The sequence below is a fragment of the Trachinotus anak genome, unplaced genomic scaffold, assembly GCF_046630095.1.
Source record: "Trachinotus anak isolate AG129_WGS33_773 ecotype Australia unplaced genomic scaffold, CSIRO_AGI_Tana_v1 ptg000003l, whole genome shotgun sequence".
Taxonomy (NCBI): Eukaryota; Metazoa; Chordata; class Actinopteri; order Carangiformes; family Carangidae; genus Trachinotus; species Trachinotus anak.
In genome coordinates, this window is record NW_027273854.1 from 10,092,010 (window position 1) to 10,108,473 (window position 16,464).

The following is a 16,464-nucleotide window of genomic DNA, read 5'->3' on the forward strand; positions in this document are numbered from 1 at the left end:
TTTCAAACACGGTAGCATGGTTTAATACACCACAATTCAAAGAAAGATGAACAAGAAAAAACGGTTTGAAGTTGTTTAAAAAAAAAAGAGGTCAAGCTTTATTCTGAGTTTGATTAAAGATAATAAACATGATGCTGACAACTGTGCAGAAACCCTATCGTTAATGCCAGTAACCAAGTTTCCTGTTACACCTTCCAATTAAATAAGACACATTCAGCATCAGTGGGTTATGTAGTTTAAAATGGCAGCTTGAGAGTCTTATGAAAATAAATTTACTGTATAAAAACAATTCAGAACAGCATCAACGATATGCAGACATATATTTTACATACTACATTTTTAGTGTGTGGTTTACCATTCAAACAAAGCCAATACTGATGATCCAGATTGTTGGAGCTCATAGTTGAAATTCCAGTTGCTAAACTTGCCACATCGTCGCTTCCCTTTGGTGAATATAAAAAGAATTTCACAACGAAGAGACTCAGATGATACCATACTGAGCCAGTTCGTGCAGCTCTAGATGGCTGTAAGCTTCCCATGGGCAGATTACAGTGATGTCTAGAAAAAGAAAAAACAAATAGTGAGTAAGGAAAAGTAAAAGTTGTGTGTAGTGTTTTGATCGCCTAACTATGCTAATTCGCCTTACCAGTGCCAAGGCCTTCCATTCCTGGGATCTCCTCTCCGAAGCTGAGAAAGAAAAACAAATCACAAGTTCTGTTGAGTGGAAACTGTGGTTCACTTTAAACATGTTTTGAGGACAAATTTTCTGGATGATCCATAAATATAAGTAAGTAAGGCCTACCCAATGATGCCCCTCTTTGGAGGCTTGCTCTTGAACTGGCGGGTGTTCCTCTGTTTGAACCTGGGCGCGCCCTTGCGTGGGGAGCCAGGACCGGTGGCTCTGAGGGGAGCTTTGCCGCCACTCTTTGCTTCAGGTTTGGCCACATCCACATTCATGTTTCTCTTGTTTGAGCTACAATCGAACAGTCATGGCCAAAATGAACAGCATTGCATACAAGACGGTGGCCCTTAAAAACCAATAGTGATCAATATCATTCTCCACTACCTCTTATTTTGATACTACGCAAGACAAAATGTAGAAACATTTCTACATAACTGAGTATAGACATGTACAGATAATGAAGGCTCCTGTAATCTCATGCTCACATTACTAATTAAGCCCCCACAGCGCCGCTAAGCTTCACAGCGTCTTCATAATCAGATTATTGCGAGGACATGCTGAATCTGCTTGTGGTCCTAACCTGACAATAGCTCATAAATTACACAATCAGTTTGTCTGCAAGCGAGAGGAGTTTTGGAGGAAACTTCACAAAACTGCAACAATTTGTACCCAGGTGTAGAAAGACACAGATTCAAAGAAGACAGATTTTAGTATATACTCTTGTGTGAATAATTTAACAACAAGTAAACTATATATTGTGTTGTGAAATATTCTAAATATTGTTAAGACAGACACGCTGTTACAAATAAATACACTCAGTGACCTCTTTATCAGGTACATCTGTACAGTCTTAAGCAACACAATAGCTTTTGCCATAAATCCTACCTTTACATCTATATTGTTCGTTTTTTTTATCAACAGTTTCAGAAATGTGTAAATTCTATTGTATGTGGAGATTATACATGAAAGGTAATCTTGTACTGGAACTTTTTCTTTTAATATAATTTTTGGACCGTCTTACTCACATAAATGGACTGAACATAATGCAGTCCAGTACAACACCTAATGGAGAACATTAAATTTCAATTAAATAAAATTTTAATTAAAATTTAAAATTTTAATTACTAAAAAAAAAAAAAAACGAACTGAATATTATAGACGACATGAAAGTAGAATTAATGGCAGAACATTTGTATTGGATTGATTTTTATCAATGTTCCTGTTTTAATATCTAAATTACAATTTTTTAACTCGTATTTAAATTTTAAAACAAAATTTACAAAAAATGTTGAAATTTAAAAAAAAAGTAATTTTCTCATGATAATATTAAAATATATTAAAATCACATCTGAATGTATAAGTACAGGAAAAAAAATGGCAAAATGCAACACAAGTTAAATTGTAATATTTGTATGAATACTATATTGTATATACTTGTATGACATATGATATTGTAATTATTGTAATTACATATACATGCATATTATATTGTACATAATTGTATGGCATGTGATATTAGTAATAGAAATCAGTCTGCAGCTCAAAAACATCATCTAATTTATTGCAAATACTCACCAAATGTGTTGCTGTGTGTGTCAGCTGGAAGTTGCAGAGATCTGGGCTGCTGTTATATGACAGTTGTGTTTAGTGAACCCCTCTTATAGTCTTCAGACTCTGAGAAGATTATGACGCTACCAATAAACTGCTGGGCCTTCATCACTTGTAAACACACGGGTCTTTCACATTGTGTATGGAACAGTCCATTCATTAGAGATTGGCTGACAAGCAGTTGAGGGGATATCGGGTCACTGCTGCTGAGACTGTCCTGAACAGCCACATGACAAATGTAGACGTTTTTGAAATGAGGATGTGTACAGAGGACATCATTAGCATATTTCCACAACCTTCCAGAAATGTGCAGTGTAGGGGCTGAGCTGTGGGATTTTCTCAAAATATGCACCATGATCGTCAGCATCTCCCCACCACCTGCAATATTATGCAACAGCTACAGCTGAGAACATGCTAGCATGAACGGCATTCTCCTTTCATCAGCAGTCTCTTAGATTGAGACTCACATGTCGGTGGTAATCCCCCCCCCCCCTTCCACACACATAAACACACACACCTTGTTCATTCATCTGATGGGTTAATACAGCTTCTCTGCGTAATCTAAACTCTGCATGCACATGCACACGAGACTGCACAGAACACATGTGTGGACGCACACTCTCATGTCCTGTGGTTTAATATATTCATATCACAAACACCTGTAACTAGAGGATGCCTCTGCTGGAAACATGAATGGCACACTTTATGCCACATCTCACACGCTGAATGAGTGAGGCCACATACAGCTCACCATGGTGCCCATCAGATAATTGTTTATGACTGTGACTAACAACTATTTATATTACTGATTAATCTGTTACTTAATCTGTTTGGTTTTATTTTTAACAATTCACTCATCTATTCATTGTTAAGTTTAAAAAATGTAAAAAATATATATATATTTTTTTTTATTTTATGTGAGATGACCTTTTTAACCTTATACTTCTACTTCAAGACATTCTAGAGGGCAGCTGAACTGACACCTATAGTTGCTAGTTACTTCGCCAATTAAACATATTATCCATTCATAGGATGACAATACCCAACAATATATAAAGTAGTTGGCTCCACCTCAGTCAGCTACCATATTAAAATCAGGCTCTTTTTAATGCATCAGAAATAAGAATCCATTAATATGATATGTACGATATTATGATATTGCATGTCCTCAAAAGAGCCATGCAGCATAATGAGTACTTGAACTACATGTACATTTTGATGATCAGTTCAGTTAATGGTACTTCAGTACGTTTTACATTCAGGACAAAACTAAACAATGCGTATTTTGTGTTATTATTTAAGACCAACTGTCTAAATAAGACTGTAAACCATATAAATAATGTCACAAACAACTGAATAGTAGCCTAATAATACCTGAGTTTACTGACAATCAATAACAACCATGGATGTGAATGGTCAAATGAACTGCACCGCCATCTTGTGGTGGCGGATAAGAGTAACAGCAGTCACTTTAGCCAATCAGGATGTCCTTTGCAGCAAAGATCGTTTGTTTCAGTATGTATCACTCTGTTCTAAATTTATTTCCACCTTTCAGGAACCAGGTGTGATTATCCATTCTGTACCTCATTTCACTAAATCGATTACACGTATGGCACGTCAAATTAGATCTAAACCAGTATAAAAGCTGAGCAAGGTGCAAGAGTCTCAACATTTGGCTCTCAACAACGCTTAAGTTGCTTGTTTACGTCGACCGAAAAATAAGTGATGGAATGAGAGCTCTTCACTTCCTTGCTCCCTCACGCCTAAGGTTGAGGTTCATAGGTTAAAGGCAATACACGCTGCTCTGCATGTGTTATTGTTTTGTCATGCATTGATTAAAATAAAGTGCGGTAATATGGGGAAAAGTAAGAAGAACAAAACCAACGAGTCAGGAAAACAAGCGAACAAGACCGGTAAACATCCGAGGTAACGTAAGGAGGCTAATGTGTAGAAGGAAAAGCTGCGAGCTAGCTGCAGCAGCTAGCCGTTATTAGCCAGTTAGTTAGTTGAGAGCTAGGATCAATTTGTTAAACTAATTTCTGCATTTAAAAGAGGGCGTGAGCCTGCAATACACTACCTTTGAAAGCTAACGTCCATTTCCATTTTCCTACACGGCGTCTGGACTGTAATGTGTCTCAATTTCAGTGATAATAAGCTCAAAGGAGATGGAAAACCCAAGAAAGCCAAACAAGGGGACCACCTTAAACACATCCCCTTCAGGCTCCGGGAGATAATGAAGAGCAAAGAAAGAATGAAGACGGGGCCTTTGAGATCCAAAAAGTTAAAAAAGGGTGAGTAAAAAAAAAAGACTTGTTTATACTTTTCAGTCATGAGTTTGTTCTGTAGGCTGAGGGATTTGTTTTCTGTCTCTTAGCCATCTCCCCTCAAAGCAAGCCAGAGGAGAATTGTCAGGATGGAGACATACCTGTGCCACATTTCAGGAGGGGAAGGGGCGAAAGTGAGAAGGCTTACCTGCGGCGCATGGAGAGGGAGACAAAGCATGTCCTCTTCCTCACCGAGAACCAAGTGGACAGAAAGCCTGAGCTGGAGGCGGACAAGGTCAAGTCCGAGAAGAAGAAGAAGGAGTGAGTACACTGTGGCTTGGAATCAGCAGAGCAGCTTGATGACAGGTGATTGTGTCGATATGGGATGTCAACAAAGGCTGGGGCCAAGTGAGACAGTTACATGTCCTGCTTGGAGTGCTAACTAAATGGCAAATTTTTTATACGTCTAACACAAGTGCAGCAAAAGGGACAGTGAAGAGATTAAAAAAAAATAATAATAATAATCTCTTCTGGTTTTATACACTGCAGTGCAGTCACCGATTAGTTTCATCACAGATTAATCTGGTGATCACTTTTGCTGTTAATCAATTGTTTGTAGTATCTATAAAATATCACAAGATAGGAAAAAACATCCATCACAGTTTTCAGTACACTTTGCACTTTCACTTTGCAGTAATGTAAAACAACAGTGGACAAGCTGGAACCAGCCAATGTTTTGCACTTTTGCTTGAGAAATGACTCAAATGATAGATTAATTATCAAAATAATTGAAGATTAAGTAGTCAATCAGATCTGCTTTACACACATTTATACATAAAATGATTAAACCCAATGTGCATATAAGTGTTAATGATAACAGCAAATGACAATAGAAACTAGACCACAGCTAAACACAGAATTATATTATCATTCCTGGATGATATGTCTAATATCTAATTCATTTATTCTTTGCTGTCTTGCTACAGGTATGATAAAGTGAGATTACAGAAGCTGCAGCAGAAAAAGTTAAACAGACGAGAGGACATGATGGAAAAAGAGATGTTCGTAGGTAATGAAAGCATGTTTTTCCAGAACAGTTACCACAACAAAGGATGTGAGGGAGTATTTCTTTCAACTAAAATCTAGTACCAGAATGTACATATATTTACTGGTTAAAATTGAGATATGTTTAAGATCATCAGAAGGTAGGCTCCAACTCTGTAGTTTCATTGTGTTTTGCACTACTTGCTGACTTCCTGATAAAAATCGAAGGGACCTACTGGGTTTATATTCTTCAAGATTATCAGAAAAGTGTTTTGTCTGCAGGGCTGTGAGTGATTTTAACACTAGCAGGGGCAGAGGAATATATTGTGTAACTATACAGAAGTGGGCATGAAGATTTAAAGAAGAGTAATTTTTTCATGTGTTGTGGTTCTTGTTATAACTTTAGCAGCAGCGTTTCATATTTGCTGTAGTTGTCTAATGGGTATTTTGGGAAAAGTCAGACAAGAGACAGTTGCCACAGTCCATTCTGATGGAGAGGAAGACATGATTATTTTTATCAGAACCGTGTCTCTTGCTATTGGTTTTAGGCAGCAAAAGGTTGCAGCAGCTCCTGCTGCTCAGTTTTACTTTAATGCAATTAATGATTTTTACAGTATAGCCCTGAAATCAAAGTTAGAAGTAACTGGCTGATTTTTATGGGACAAGTTTATTTAAAGCAGCAATACTTTTACATTAACAATGGACCATATCACTATGTGCAGTGTGAAGTTATTAGCAACAGCTGAAGGGACATGTATGATGTAGATTCTATCTTGACATTTCCCACCGTTGCAGCCAAAGTGTCAACAACAGCAAACCAGTCGTTCTCCTGTAGTAGGCAGTGGGGCTGCAACAGTAGGAACTGTTGAGATAGAATCCACATCGTACTTATCATGTCAGTGACAACCGTCACTGCTTAGAGTCACTATATATAGTGAGGAACCCACAGACAATTACCACCCAACAGTGTAGTTCTCCTCAGCTCTACTGAGCTTTTCTGTCTATTTTGGATCGTTGTTGTAGTTTTCTGGCTTGTTGTTATTTTTCACTCAGAAAAACCCACTGTACACTACGTGCACTGCACCAAACAGGAGGACGACACAGCTGATGACTAGCTGGTGAATATGGTGGAGCATTTAGTAGCTGAGGTCCAGATAATTCCCATTGCTGTTGGTGGAATATTGGGCTTAGATTTGTCAGGTTGACACAAACATGAATCCAAATTAATGTGTGTTTGATATGTGATGTCTCTGTGTTTGATGGATGTATGACTCAACAATTATTTGCAAAACAATTCATCATAACAACTTTATAAGGTGATAAATATAAGTGTTATGTTTCCAACTTGCTGTAGCTGTATGGTAAATGAATTCAGCTAAACCTGAAAAAGCTGAAAAAGGTATAAGCGTTTTTTGTAATTAAATGATGTTTTTTGTTTTGTAGATCATGTTCCCTTTGGGGAAGTTTCAATGGCCCCACCATCATTGAGCACCAAACCGAGAAAAGCTCAGGTCAAATCTCAGGTAACAACTCTGGATTTATCATGTTATGTCAGAGATCTTTGAACAAGTGGGTAACTGCTTTCTCTCCTCTGCCTTCATCATCCAGAAGTCTTCAAAGGACCTGCTTCTCAACTCTCTCCTAGGCCACACAGTGGTCTCCACAGCCAAGCCCTCCATGGCCAGGCAGAGAATCATGGAGGAGGAGAGGGAGCGAGCAGTGGAGGCCTACCGTCATCTGAAGAAACAGAGACAGCAGCAGCAGGAGTCCAGGGCTGTCAGCCTGGAAAAACTGAAGAGCCCTCAGTGATGTCTCATGTCATTCAACTCAAAGAATTATAATTCCTCAACAGTCAGTGTGAACAACAGCAGTGAACAGTGATGTTCAGAAACTGAGACAGATCATAAGATAACCATCAGCAGTCTGTATGTGTGTTATATAACTCTGGATCTGATATGCCAGAGGGGGGGGATTCCCACAGTTGGCTAACTGTCAGGGAAAGACGCAAACATTTGCATCCACAGACAGTATGAAGTAAGTTAATCTGCATCCGCCTCCCACGTTCATGATCACATGTTTAGTTCAAAAGAGAACTGGACATTATAATGACTGGTGTAACTGATCACCTCTAACTACCATGAATTAAATACAGACAGGCAGCTTTTGTTGATTTCTCAACTTTGTAATTGTGTTGGATGTTCACCAACAAGAGATCATTTGTATTTACTGTTTTTATTTTTCCATCTTTAGATAACTACTGTGACATCATTTGTGATGTTATTGACAATAAAACCATGTCATCAAATTATCCCAAGGCAAATGTAAATTTCTGATTGTTTTCTATAGATCCACTAGATGGCAGTCCTCCTGTACAAAGCTGGTTTCATACCGGTTATATTAGGAGCCAACACATCATGTGGACTGAATTATTTTGGACCTTTTTTTAAAGTAAAAATATAATTTTTGTGGCATACTGTGATATTCTATATGTTTATTTATCACTAGTTTATGGAGTCTTTTACTATTTGTCAGTTTATATTCAATGAGTGGAACTGAGAGCAAATAGTATATACAATAAATGTAAAAAAAAAATAATAATAAAATCAAATTGAGATAACAGAACAGTCTCGCTATCAGGTTGATCTTATAGCTGTTCTGGAGCTTTTGATCATATCACATGATCTTCATCAGCAGATAGAATTTTCCCATTTGTCAAATCCCCATTATAAACCTTTGAAACAGCTGCTCAGAAGAAAGACTAACCACCAGGTTTATTTAATAGTTGTTCTGGAGCTTTCAGTCATATGACATGTTCATCTTTGAAGACCATATGACTTGCTCACTCAGCTTTCTCAGAACACTTTGAATTACCTTGGTGTTGAACGTGCTATAAAAAAAACTTTCTCTTGTCCTTTCTTGCTTGCTGTTTCCAGGGTTATGAATTAACAATAAGAATAAACACAAACTTTTGAGGAGACAAAATGCAAAAACTAATTATATCTTGCTTCCCCTTTATACCTCCCTGAAATCCTGAATCCCAGGAAATCACATCAGCCTTTTTGAATGGGGAATACTTATTAGAGCCTGGCACAGCTATTTACATTTCTAATCCCTAAAAGGTTTACCCTCATGAACAAGGCCTTTGTTTAAATATTGGCCTCTGGAACAAACTGTGCAAATTCAAATGTGTTGTTTAACAAGCTGATCTTTCAAAGCATCCTAAAAAAAAAAAAAAAAAGCATTGCAATGTTAATGTTTTTGCAATAGTGATCTATGAAATAATATCACCAGATGGCATTACCTAGTACTACTAAAACCTGTTTTGTGGTCTATGGGTTCAGTAATTCCTGTTTGTTCAGGTTAACCTGTAAAACCCTCGGTCTATTTTTTTTTTTTCATCAGTGTTTGTCCTCTGTGGGTTGTCACAGTGACAAGGAAATGCATTAAGTGGGGACAGCTGCTTGTGATTGGTACTGCTGCCTCCCTTGAGCTCAGCCCAAACACCAGCGGTCATGAAACCACCTGTGTCCATGTGCACAAGACAGCTATTCATAATATCAGGGGACTTACAGTTGCTGACCGTCAGAGAAAGATGCTCTTAATGATTCCAGCTCAAGTCGCTGATCAGGAATCAACGTCTAATACAGTTCGAATAAGGTTTAATGTGTTTATATTGTGGAATGCCTTTTCTGCAGAGTGACACCTTACCAGTTATCTTTTCATGAGATGTATGGGTAACACCCTGCCAAGGCTCCTCTGGGACAGCCTATAGTGTTGCCCATTAATCTAGAGATCAGTGATGACAGAGAGTAACTGCTAGGTAAAGCTAAGTGAAGAGGATATTGTAAGAACTGCTAAAAAAAAAACATTGTCTCAAATTTCTGACTGCTCTGTTTTGTTTACATTTGGATACATTTTTCAGGTTGACAGGCTGCACTGCTTATCTGCATTTATTTTTATTTTTTTACATCTGTTGCATAGACCTCTGTGCACCGGAGATCAAAGGGTGCAGGCACGAGGCGTTACAGAGTAAATCTGCACGTGTGCTGTTGTATAATTCTGATCTGTCTGATTTCCAGTTTGTAAGCAATTTCCTCTTCGAGCAAGCACTCATGGCTGCTGACAGTACAGGATGGTGGGAGGGATTGGGAGAGAGCCTACTCAGCCTGCTGCTAGGCAGCCACAGCTCACTCTGAGGCTCTTAGAGAGAGTGTGTATGTGTGTGTGTGTGTGTGTGTGTGTGTGTGTGTGTGTGTGTGTGTGTGTGTGTGTGTGTCAAATTATAGTTGAATAACTGCTCCTGTCTGTGTAGAGAAAAAGGAAGAGCTCAGCATAAGCAAAGTAGTTGTCCATGCTGATTTGTCTAAAACTTATGTCTCTTAGTTATATAATCACAGTAGCATTTCAAAACCATCTCAGTGGTTAAACCACATTCAGTCAGTATATGGATGAGTGTTTGTGATTGTGCTCATAGTGTGATTATTTGCTGTCTAATGTCTGCTCGGATTCTTATGTAAGAAACATTCATGCGTGCAGGCTCCAGGCAGCCTCTTACTGCTGCCACTGTCAGACAATGTATTTTCTATCACGCACTCCATCAAATCTCATTGTAATGCTCCAAACTCCAGAATATTAGTCCATCCACTAGGTTGTACTAAGACTATTACAACCCTAAATTCAAATTAACAAAGCACATTTATGTATTTATTGTTGGATTTTTTTCCTTGCATATTGTAACATTTCAGCATTATCACTCTTGGTGCCACCCAAACCAGTTCTCTGCCTTGTTCAGCAGTGAAAACCCATAGCTCACAATATGAGCGCCAATCCCTTAACTAGGGGCAGCTTATCAAGGCAAAATATGTAAATAACTGTTCTAGGCAATGTACATTGTCATCCCTGTGACACTTCCTCTTTCAGTGTCTGACTCCTGCCTGCTTGTGAGCTGTTACCTTTTTCAATCGAATGATTCAACAGCCTCGTGATTTAAGGAACCTTTACAACTTTAATAAGTTAAAGTAAATACATAAATTTAAAAGTAAAAGCAGATAAGTAAATTTACACCTTTACATAAGACTTCATTTTTATAAATCCAAGACTCCAAGAAAATCATACGGCTTTCAGAGGAAGTCTGAATCACAACATTTCAACATCATGTTACGCAGCAGCCAACAGATTAACAAATTACAGGCAGCAGATTGATGACAAGACAAAAAAGAATCTCACTGGATATAATGTAATCACAACTTTTTGTCAATTATAGACACTGACTTTACACTGCACACGACTAAGGCTAATTTGTTAAACCACTTTGCTATAACTCCCCGTACCCGATCCTGCTGTCTGCTGTTTCTCCTTCACCAACCTACAGTTTTATATGTATTGTCCTGCTTTGGGATTTAGAGTTTGAAAAGGTAGAGACAGAACAGTTTTTGGTTTATGTCGTGGCTTTCCCATACAGACACATACATTCCACTCTTCATTGTCTTTAATAGGAGTCCAGTGAGTGAAGCTACAAGTGAGAAAAGCTGGTTAACAGTTGACAGTAGAAGGTTTAAAGCACTAGTTTCCATATAGTGAGAATGGAAATGAAGCAGAGCAGCTGAGGCACAACCTCCCCATATGGAAAACTTCATACTGGCTCTGAATACATCAGCCTCTACAAGCCGCCCATCTCTAGTCATTGTAATCTTTTATTTATGACACTCAGCCTTTGCACATACAGAACAGACAAGCAGTGCATGAACAGAGGAAAAAAAAAGTATAAGGCAAAATTAGGAAGTCTGTGAGAGGAGCTAGGTCACATTACTGCATAATGCTGGAGATTCACCACAGTGTCTTATTATTTAAAGCATTTCCTAAGGAAGAGAAAGGGGGATACATTACATTTGCTACTAGGAACTGATGCTAGAACAAACCCCTGGTGGAGGTTTATTTCATAGCTGTAACAACTGAGTGTGCAACGTGCTCTCGACAATCTGCCCGCGTGTGAGACGGTCCTTAGGATGGTAAGGACTCGGCTGAATGAGGCAGGGAGCTGCTGCTTCCTGGATTCAAAGGAGGGGCTGTGGCTCGAGGGATCATAGCATCTTGGTCCATCTGTAGAAACACATGAGGAAGTGATTATTTCTGAAGCGGCGACGAGGAGATGTTTTTTGGTGCAGAGCATTGTGAAGGCACTCACCTTTGTCAGACCCTTTGCAATTAGGGCTATTTCGGTAGGCTGGTACACACAACTTCGTACCTGACCGTTGTAAGCCCCATATGGAGACACTGGCTTTGTGGGTGCTGGTAAAGAAAAGTTGGAGGAGGAATAATAATAAAAAAAAAAAGGTCCATTACATGATTCACAGTTTTTGTTTTAGATCAGACAAGTTCTACATCAAAACAGTGATGACACAGACTTCAATAAATTAAGCAAATAATCAAGCAAGTAAATTACATTCTTTCAAGACTTTGTAACTGTAATAGAGTGGTGTCTGTTTCCAAGTACGCCTCATAATATTGGCCAAGGACATAACCTTCAGTAAGTAGATCAGACTTTGTTCCTAAAAAGGAGCACACTGCATAAAATGGCACAGGAAGAAATCAGTGAGTCCAAACGTGCAAAGCTGATACAAACCTAGTCTGTGCTTATTCGTGGTTTTTGGATCAGAAAGAATTGTTTTTCCTTTTTTATTCTTAAAAAAAAAACAAAAAAAAAACATAAAATAGATTTGACTTTTCATGTGCACCTTGACTAATCACACTTGAAGCTAAAAGAGGTGAACAAACACTATCAAAAATAACCAAAACTGTTGCTGCTTTTTGCTGTTCTATCAAAAATAGCCACAACTAATTATTTCACAATCTTTTCCTTTGGTCTAAGAGGTGACAACAGACTCAGTAATGCCAATATTATCATTGTGCCTCCCATTAGACATTTTGTTATGTCATATAACTCCCCTGCGCTTGGTCGAGACTGTTGCTAGATTGAAGTGCGTTCCTGTCCTTCTGGTTAATTTTGATTTTTGGTTCTGAGGTTTCAGTATCAGTCTATACATTATAGAACAGAACTGTGTAAATTTCTGGTCAATATCACAAAAATGTTCAGTCATTGCAAAACCTTTCCATTTAATATAATTTGATTTGTTTTTAGCCAAAGCCCAAGAAGAAGAAAAACAAACAATTCCTCTCCTGGCAAGCTTCATGAGACTGGGAATCATGTTTTGGTTAAGGTTTGGTTCGGCACTGCACAGTCACTATGGTGCCCCTGGCCAAGTCCACGCCACACATGCTGGACCCCATCTGATCCAAACAAATTTATTTTGGTTTCATCAAACCAAGCAATGTGCTGCCAACATTCATCAGGGTTCTTTTCATGTTCTTTGGCACAGTTTAATCTTGCAGTTGTGTGCTGATTTGTGAGCAGTGGTTTATTTTTTGGATGTCATCTGCAGAGGTTGATTTCCTGCGATGTCCTTCACACAGTCTGGTCAGCCACTGAAACACCAATGTCCACTTATGATTCACTCACCTGTCTGCTTTGCAATGCAAATTTGCGTAAACAGAGAGTTCTGTGTGGGGTCATTTTCTCTGGGATGGCCACTGTACCCTCTGCTATTGGTGGTATGGCTCTTCCTCTTCCTCCTAACCACTGCTGCAGCTGTCCTTCAGTTTATGTTGGGTAGGTTACTGATGCTCTTATTATACCCTACCCCATCTTTATGAAGTCTCACAATTCGGTTTCTTATTTTTTTCAAGCAATTCGTGCAATTAAACTTAATGATAAGCTACATTTGTAATTAAATTTGTTGCAATGATCCCAGGTAAACTGACTTTTGTTAGATTGAGGTTGTACTTTGGAGCCTGTATTTTGAATGTAGTCTATCTAATTTGTTTTTATTATTATTATTATCATTATTATACATAGGATCAAACACCCTACCGAACTTAACAATAATACAATAATTTTAAGATGATACATTTTTCAGTCATCTAACATTTTAGTGATATTGCACAGGGTAAAACTATTGAGTATAATTATTAAATTGTTACTGTCAGATTAATCATAGACCATAATGTGCCATGCTGTACCTGTTGGAGGCTCGTCCATAGAGAAAGCTTTATTCTCCATGTACACGTTCTGATGTGGTGGCTCCGGCTCCTTAAGGATCGTGTCATAAACCAGGCTCCTGGCAGGATAGACGTGTTCTCCATCAGGGGGTTGCTCCTGGTCTGGGTCCTCCTGGGTCAGTAAGCAGATTTCTGGGATGGCGTAGAGGAAGAGGAACACCCAAGCATTTGACACTACAGCTACAGCCAGAGTAGGGTCGTCCCAACTGCGATTCCCAACTACTCTGTTCCCATAGATGTACATGACAATCCAAGCTACCCAGACAGCCGTGGTGAGGAGCCCCGTGACCAGGATGAAAGCTCCATCTCGGCGCCACTGCTTGTGCTTGTGTGTCAGCGAGGGCACAGCCATAAGCACCACAGCTAGCAGCAGAACCATTACATAGACAAGTGACATCACAAAGTCCTGGTTAGCAATGCCGCAGGACAAGTCGGGGACAATGATAGTTTCAGGTGGGCTCCTGACCACAGTAATGATAAGCCACTCAGTGTTGATGATCACCTCAACCAGCCACAGACCCAGGGCTCCCACACATAGCATCCAACTCCTGGGCCCCCGGCCTCTCCGCTGCAACAGGGCGAGCCACAGTCCGTGCATCACCAGGCAGGCTAGACAGCCTGAGAACAGTACCCCAAACAGGAACCTGCGTGCAGCACAACTGGTGGAGTACCGGCCCACAACGAAGGCAAAAGTAAGTCCGAAGAGTCCCAGAGTGAAGACCAGAATGGCCGCCTGCAGGGCCACCATACCCTTTCTCTTCTTGTTCGTCACAAACGGTAGGAAGGCCATGAGGATGATGAAGAGGATAAAGGAAGTCACTACACCAGCAGCAGCAACGGCCTCCACCACGACCCCCCACACTGTAGTCAGGTCACACAGGTTGTAGTATATGGAGCTGATGCTGTCAGGACATCCTTTTGGAGCACTGGTTGGGTCCATGGCTTGACTAAAGATTGTGGTTTTCTTGTTTTTTAAAAAAACCTGCCACAGAACATGTGATTATTTAAACCTGAATTCAAATGCTGTAGTTACAAAGTTTATGATTTGCATCTTTGATCATTGACATAGACACACAAACGCAGAGTTTGCATGCATCTGAAAACAACACTTGCTTCTCCAGCTTATTCATGTGCCACAGCACATTAAACAAACCATATATACATCCTACCCAGTTGATTTTTATCGTGTACATGTGGAGTCTCTCTGTGATAATTGAGTAGATTCATTCGAGTTACTGAAGAATCCAAGAACTACAGAACATTGTCTCCCCTGTCTTTAATTATCATTCTGCAGTGAATTTTAATCACTGATCAGATAGTCAAGCTGTGCTACACCATCTAATTTACTGAGGCCTCATTTGAACATTTTACCATGACACATAATGAGTAGTCCCCCACCCATCGTCCCCGCTTCAGCAGATGGAGCCTGCCAAATACAGCTTTAAATTCAAGTAAGATTGTTTTATATTCAACTTTAATTCAAATGACGTCCCACTGTCAGCATCTGCATTCATCAACATAGCCTCAAATGATCGAGGGGCGTCATCATTGTCCAGTGAAAACCACGTATCTCAAATTTGGTGATTTACTGCTTCTTAAACTTAATAAACAATTTCTAAACCCATTCGATTATATGTTTCAAAGCTAAAGACAGAGCCCCCTTTCCTTAGCTCATGAAATATTTTGGAGATACGTGGTTTTCACAGGACGGCGAATATTAAGTCAGTAAGTTTACAGTGGCACACAAGACTGAAACAATCAATGTGAGACATACAGCGAATAAGCGCCCGACGCCATGAGTGTATAATAACGGGAATATTACAGTAAGTAGGCACAAGTGATTTTCCGTCAGGGACTTCTTACCTGGACTGAAGACAGAGCAGCTCCAACAGGTGACTCGGGTGGGTGAACCCCGGTGAGAAGAGGCCACCTCCGAGATGAAACTCCTCTCGGGTACTTTTTTTTTTTTTTTTTTTTTTTTTGTCTTGCGCTTTTTCAAGCTCCTGATAGATTATCCTACCAATTTCTGTGCCTTCAAACATCCAGTTAATAGATTAAGTTTTTTTTTTTTCTCTCCCCCCCCCCCCCAACCCCCTCCCCTGTTCAATCATGGACAGTCCTCCACCCGCCCACTCCTCCTCGGTTGTTATTGAACCATGTTATCATCGACGCGCCGCCAGTCGCTTCAAAGCAGTTGCCCTGCGCGGTTCCTCTCACTCAGCCCCAGCCGCCCTCCCTGCCTCTGTACCCAGCCTCTCTGCTGTTTGCAGCTTTGCATATTCTGTGAGATTAGCACCCACCGTATTTATTTGTTTCAGGCGGCTTACATCCAAACAAAGGCACCACTCACCTCTCAAGTGACACTTCCACTTGGATACAAACTGCACGCAACGTGTACTGAGCTGTGAACCGGTTGACATGCAGAGACTTTTGATTTCAAACCCACTGATGAGTGATGATTGATGGCTTTCACAGGTTTAGTGATTGGATCAGTTTTGTGATTAGTCTCTACAAGTGATTCCTTATGAAATGATCAGCTGCTGCACACACAGAAGTTTGCTTTGTGAGTTGGCCTACTTTCTGTTTTCTGTTTTACCGGGGAAAGGGTCCCATATACAGCTGTTTAATTCATGAATATGTCAACTCTATTCTACGCCATTAAGTTTATATTTTGAGAATGAAATGGATACCTGTGAAAAACGAATATGAGCATATTTCACAGATATTTTTTTAGTCATCATCAGGAGTGAG

The 16,464-nt window shown here is 39.6% G+C and overlaps 3 protein-coding genes across 3 annotated transcripts; 1 reads left to right on the forward strand and 2 right to left on the reverse strand.

The window, feature by feature from the left end:
• Window positions 1–79: 79 nt before the first annotated feature.
• Window positions 80–957, reverse strand: LOC139615596 (retinal cone rhodopsin-sensitive cGMP 3',5'-cyclic phosphodiesterase subunit gamma-like). The gene is made up of 3 exons (XM_071473528.1): window positions 803–957; window positions 647–687; window positions 80–558 (listed from the first exon to the last, which is right to left on the reverse strand). The coding sequence occupies exons 1-3, from the start codon at window positions 955–957 to the stop codon at window positions 482–484; spliced, it is 273 nt and encodes a 90-aa protein (XP_071329629.1). The 3' UTR covers window positions 80–481.
• Window positions 958–4,040: 3,083 nt separating this feature from the next.
• Window positions 4,041–7,906, forward strand: ccdc137 (coiled-coil domain containing 137). Its single transcript, XM_071473527.1, has 6 exons — window positions 4,041–4,216; window positions 4,436–4,581; window positions 4,665–4,875; window positions 5,541–5,623; window positions 7,042–7,121; window positions 7,207–7,906. Exons 1-6 carry the CDS (start codon window positions 4,146–4,148, stop codon window positions 7,405–7,407), a joined length of 792 nt encoding a protein of 263 aa, XP_071329628.1. The 5' UTR covers window positions 4,041–4,145; the 3' UTR covers window positions 7,408–7,906.
• A 3,367-nt stretch (window positions 7,907–11,273) lies between these two features.
• On the reverse strand, window positions 11,274–15,789 carry LOC139615612 (G-protein coupled receptor family C group 5 member C-like). Its single transcript, XM_071473529.1, has 4 exons — window positions 15,577–15,789; window positions 13,675–14,695; window positions 11,783–11,886; window positions 11,274–11,697 (listed from the first exon to the last, which is right to left on the reverse strand). The coding sequence occupies exons 2-4, from the start codon at window positions 14,651–14,653 to the stop codon at window positions 11,599–11,601; spliced, it is 1,182 nt and encodes a 393-aa protein (XP_071329630.1). The 5' UTR covers window positions 14,654–14,695; window positions 15,577–15,789; the 3' UTR covers window positions 11,274–11,598.
• Window positions 15,790–16,464: the final 675 nt, after the last annotated feature.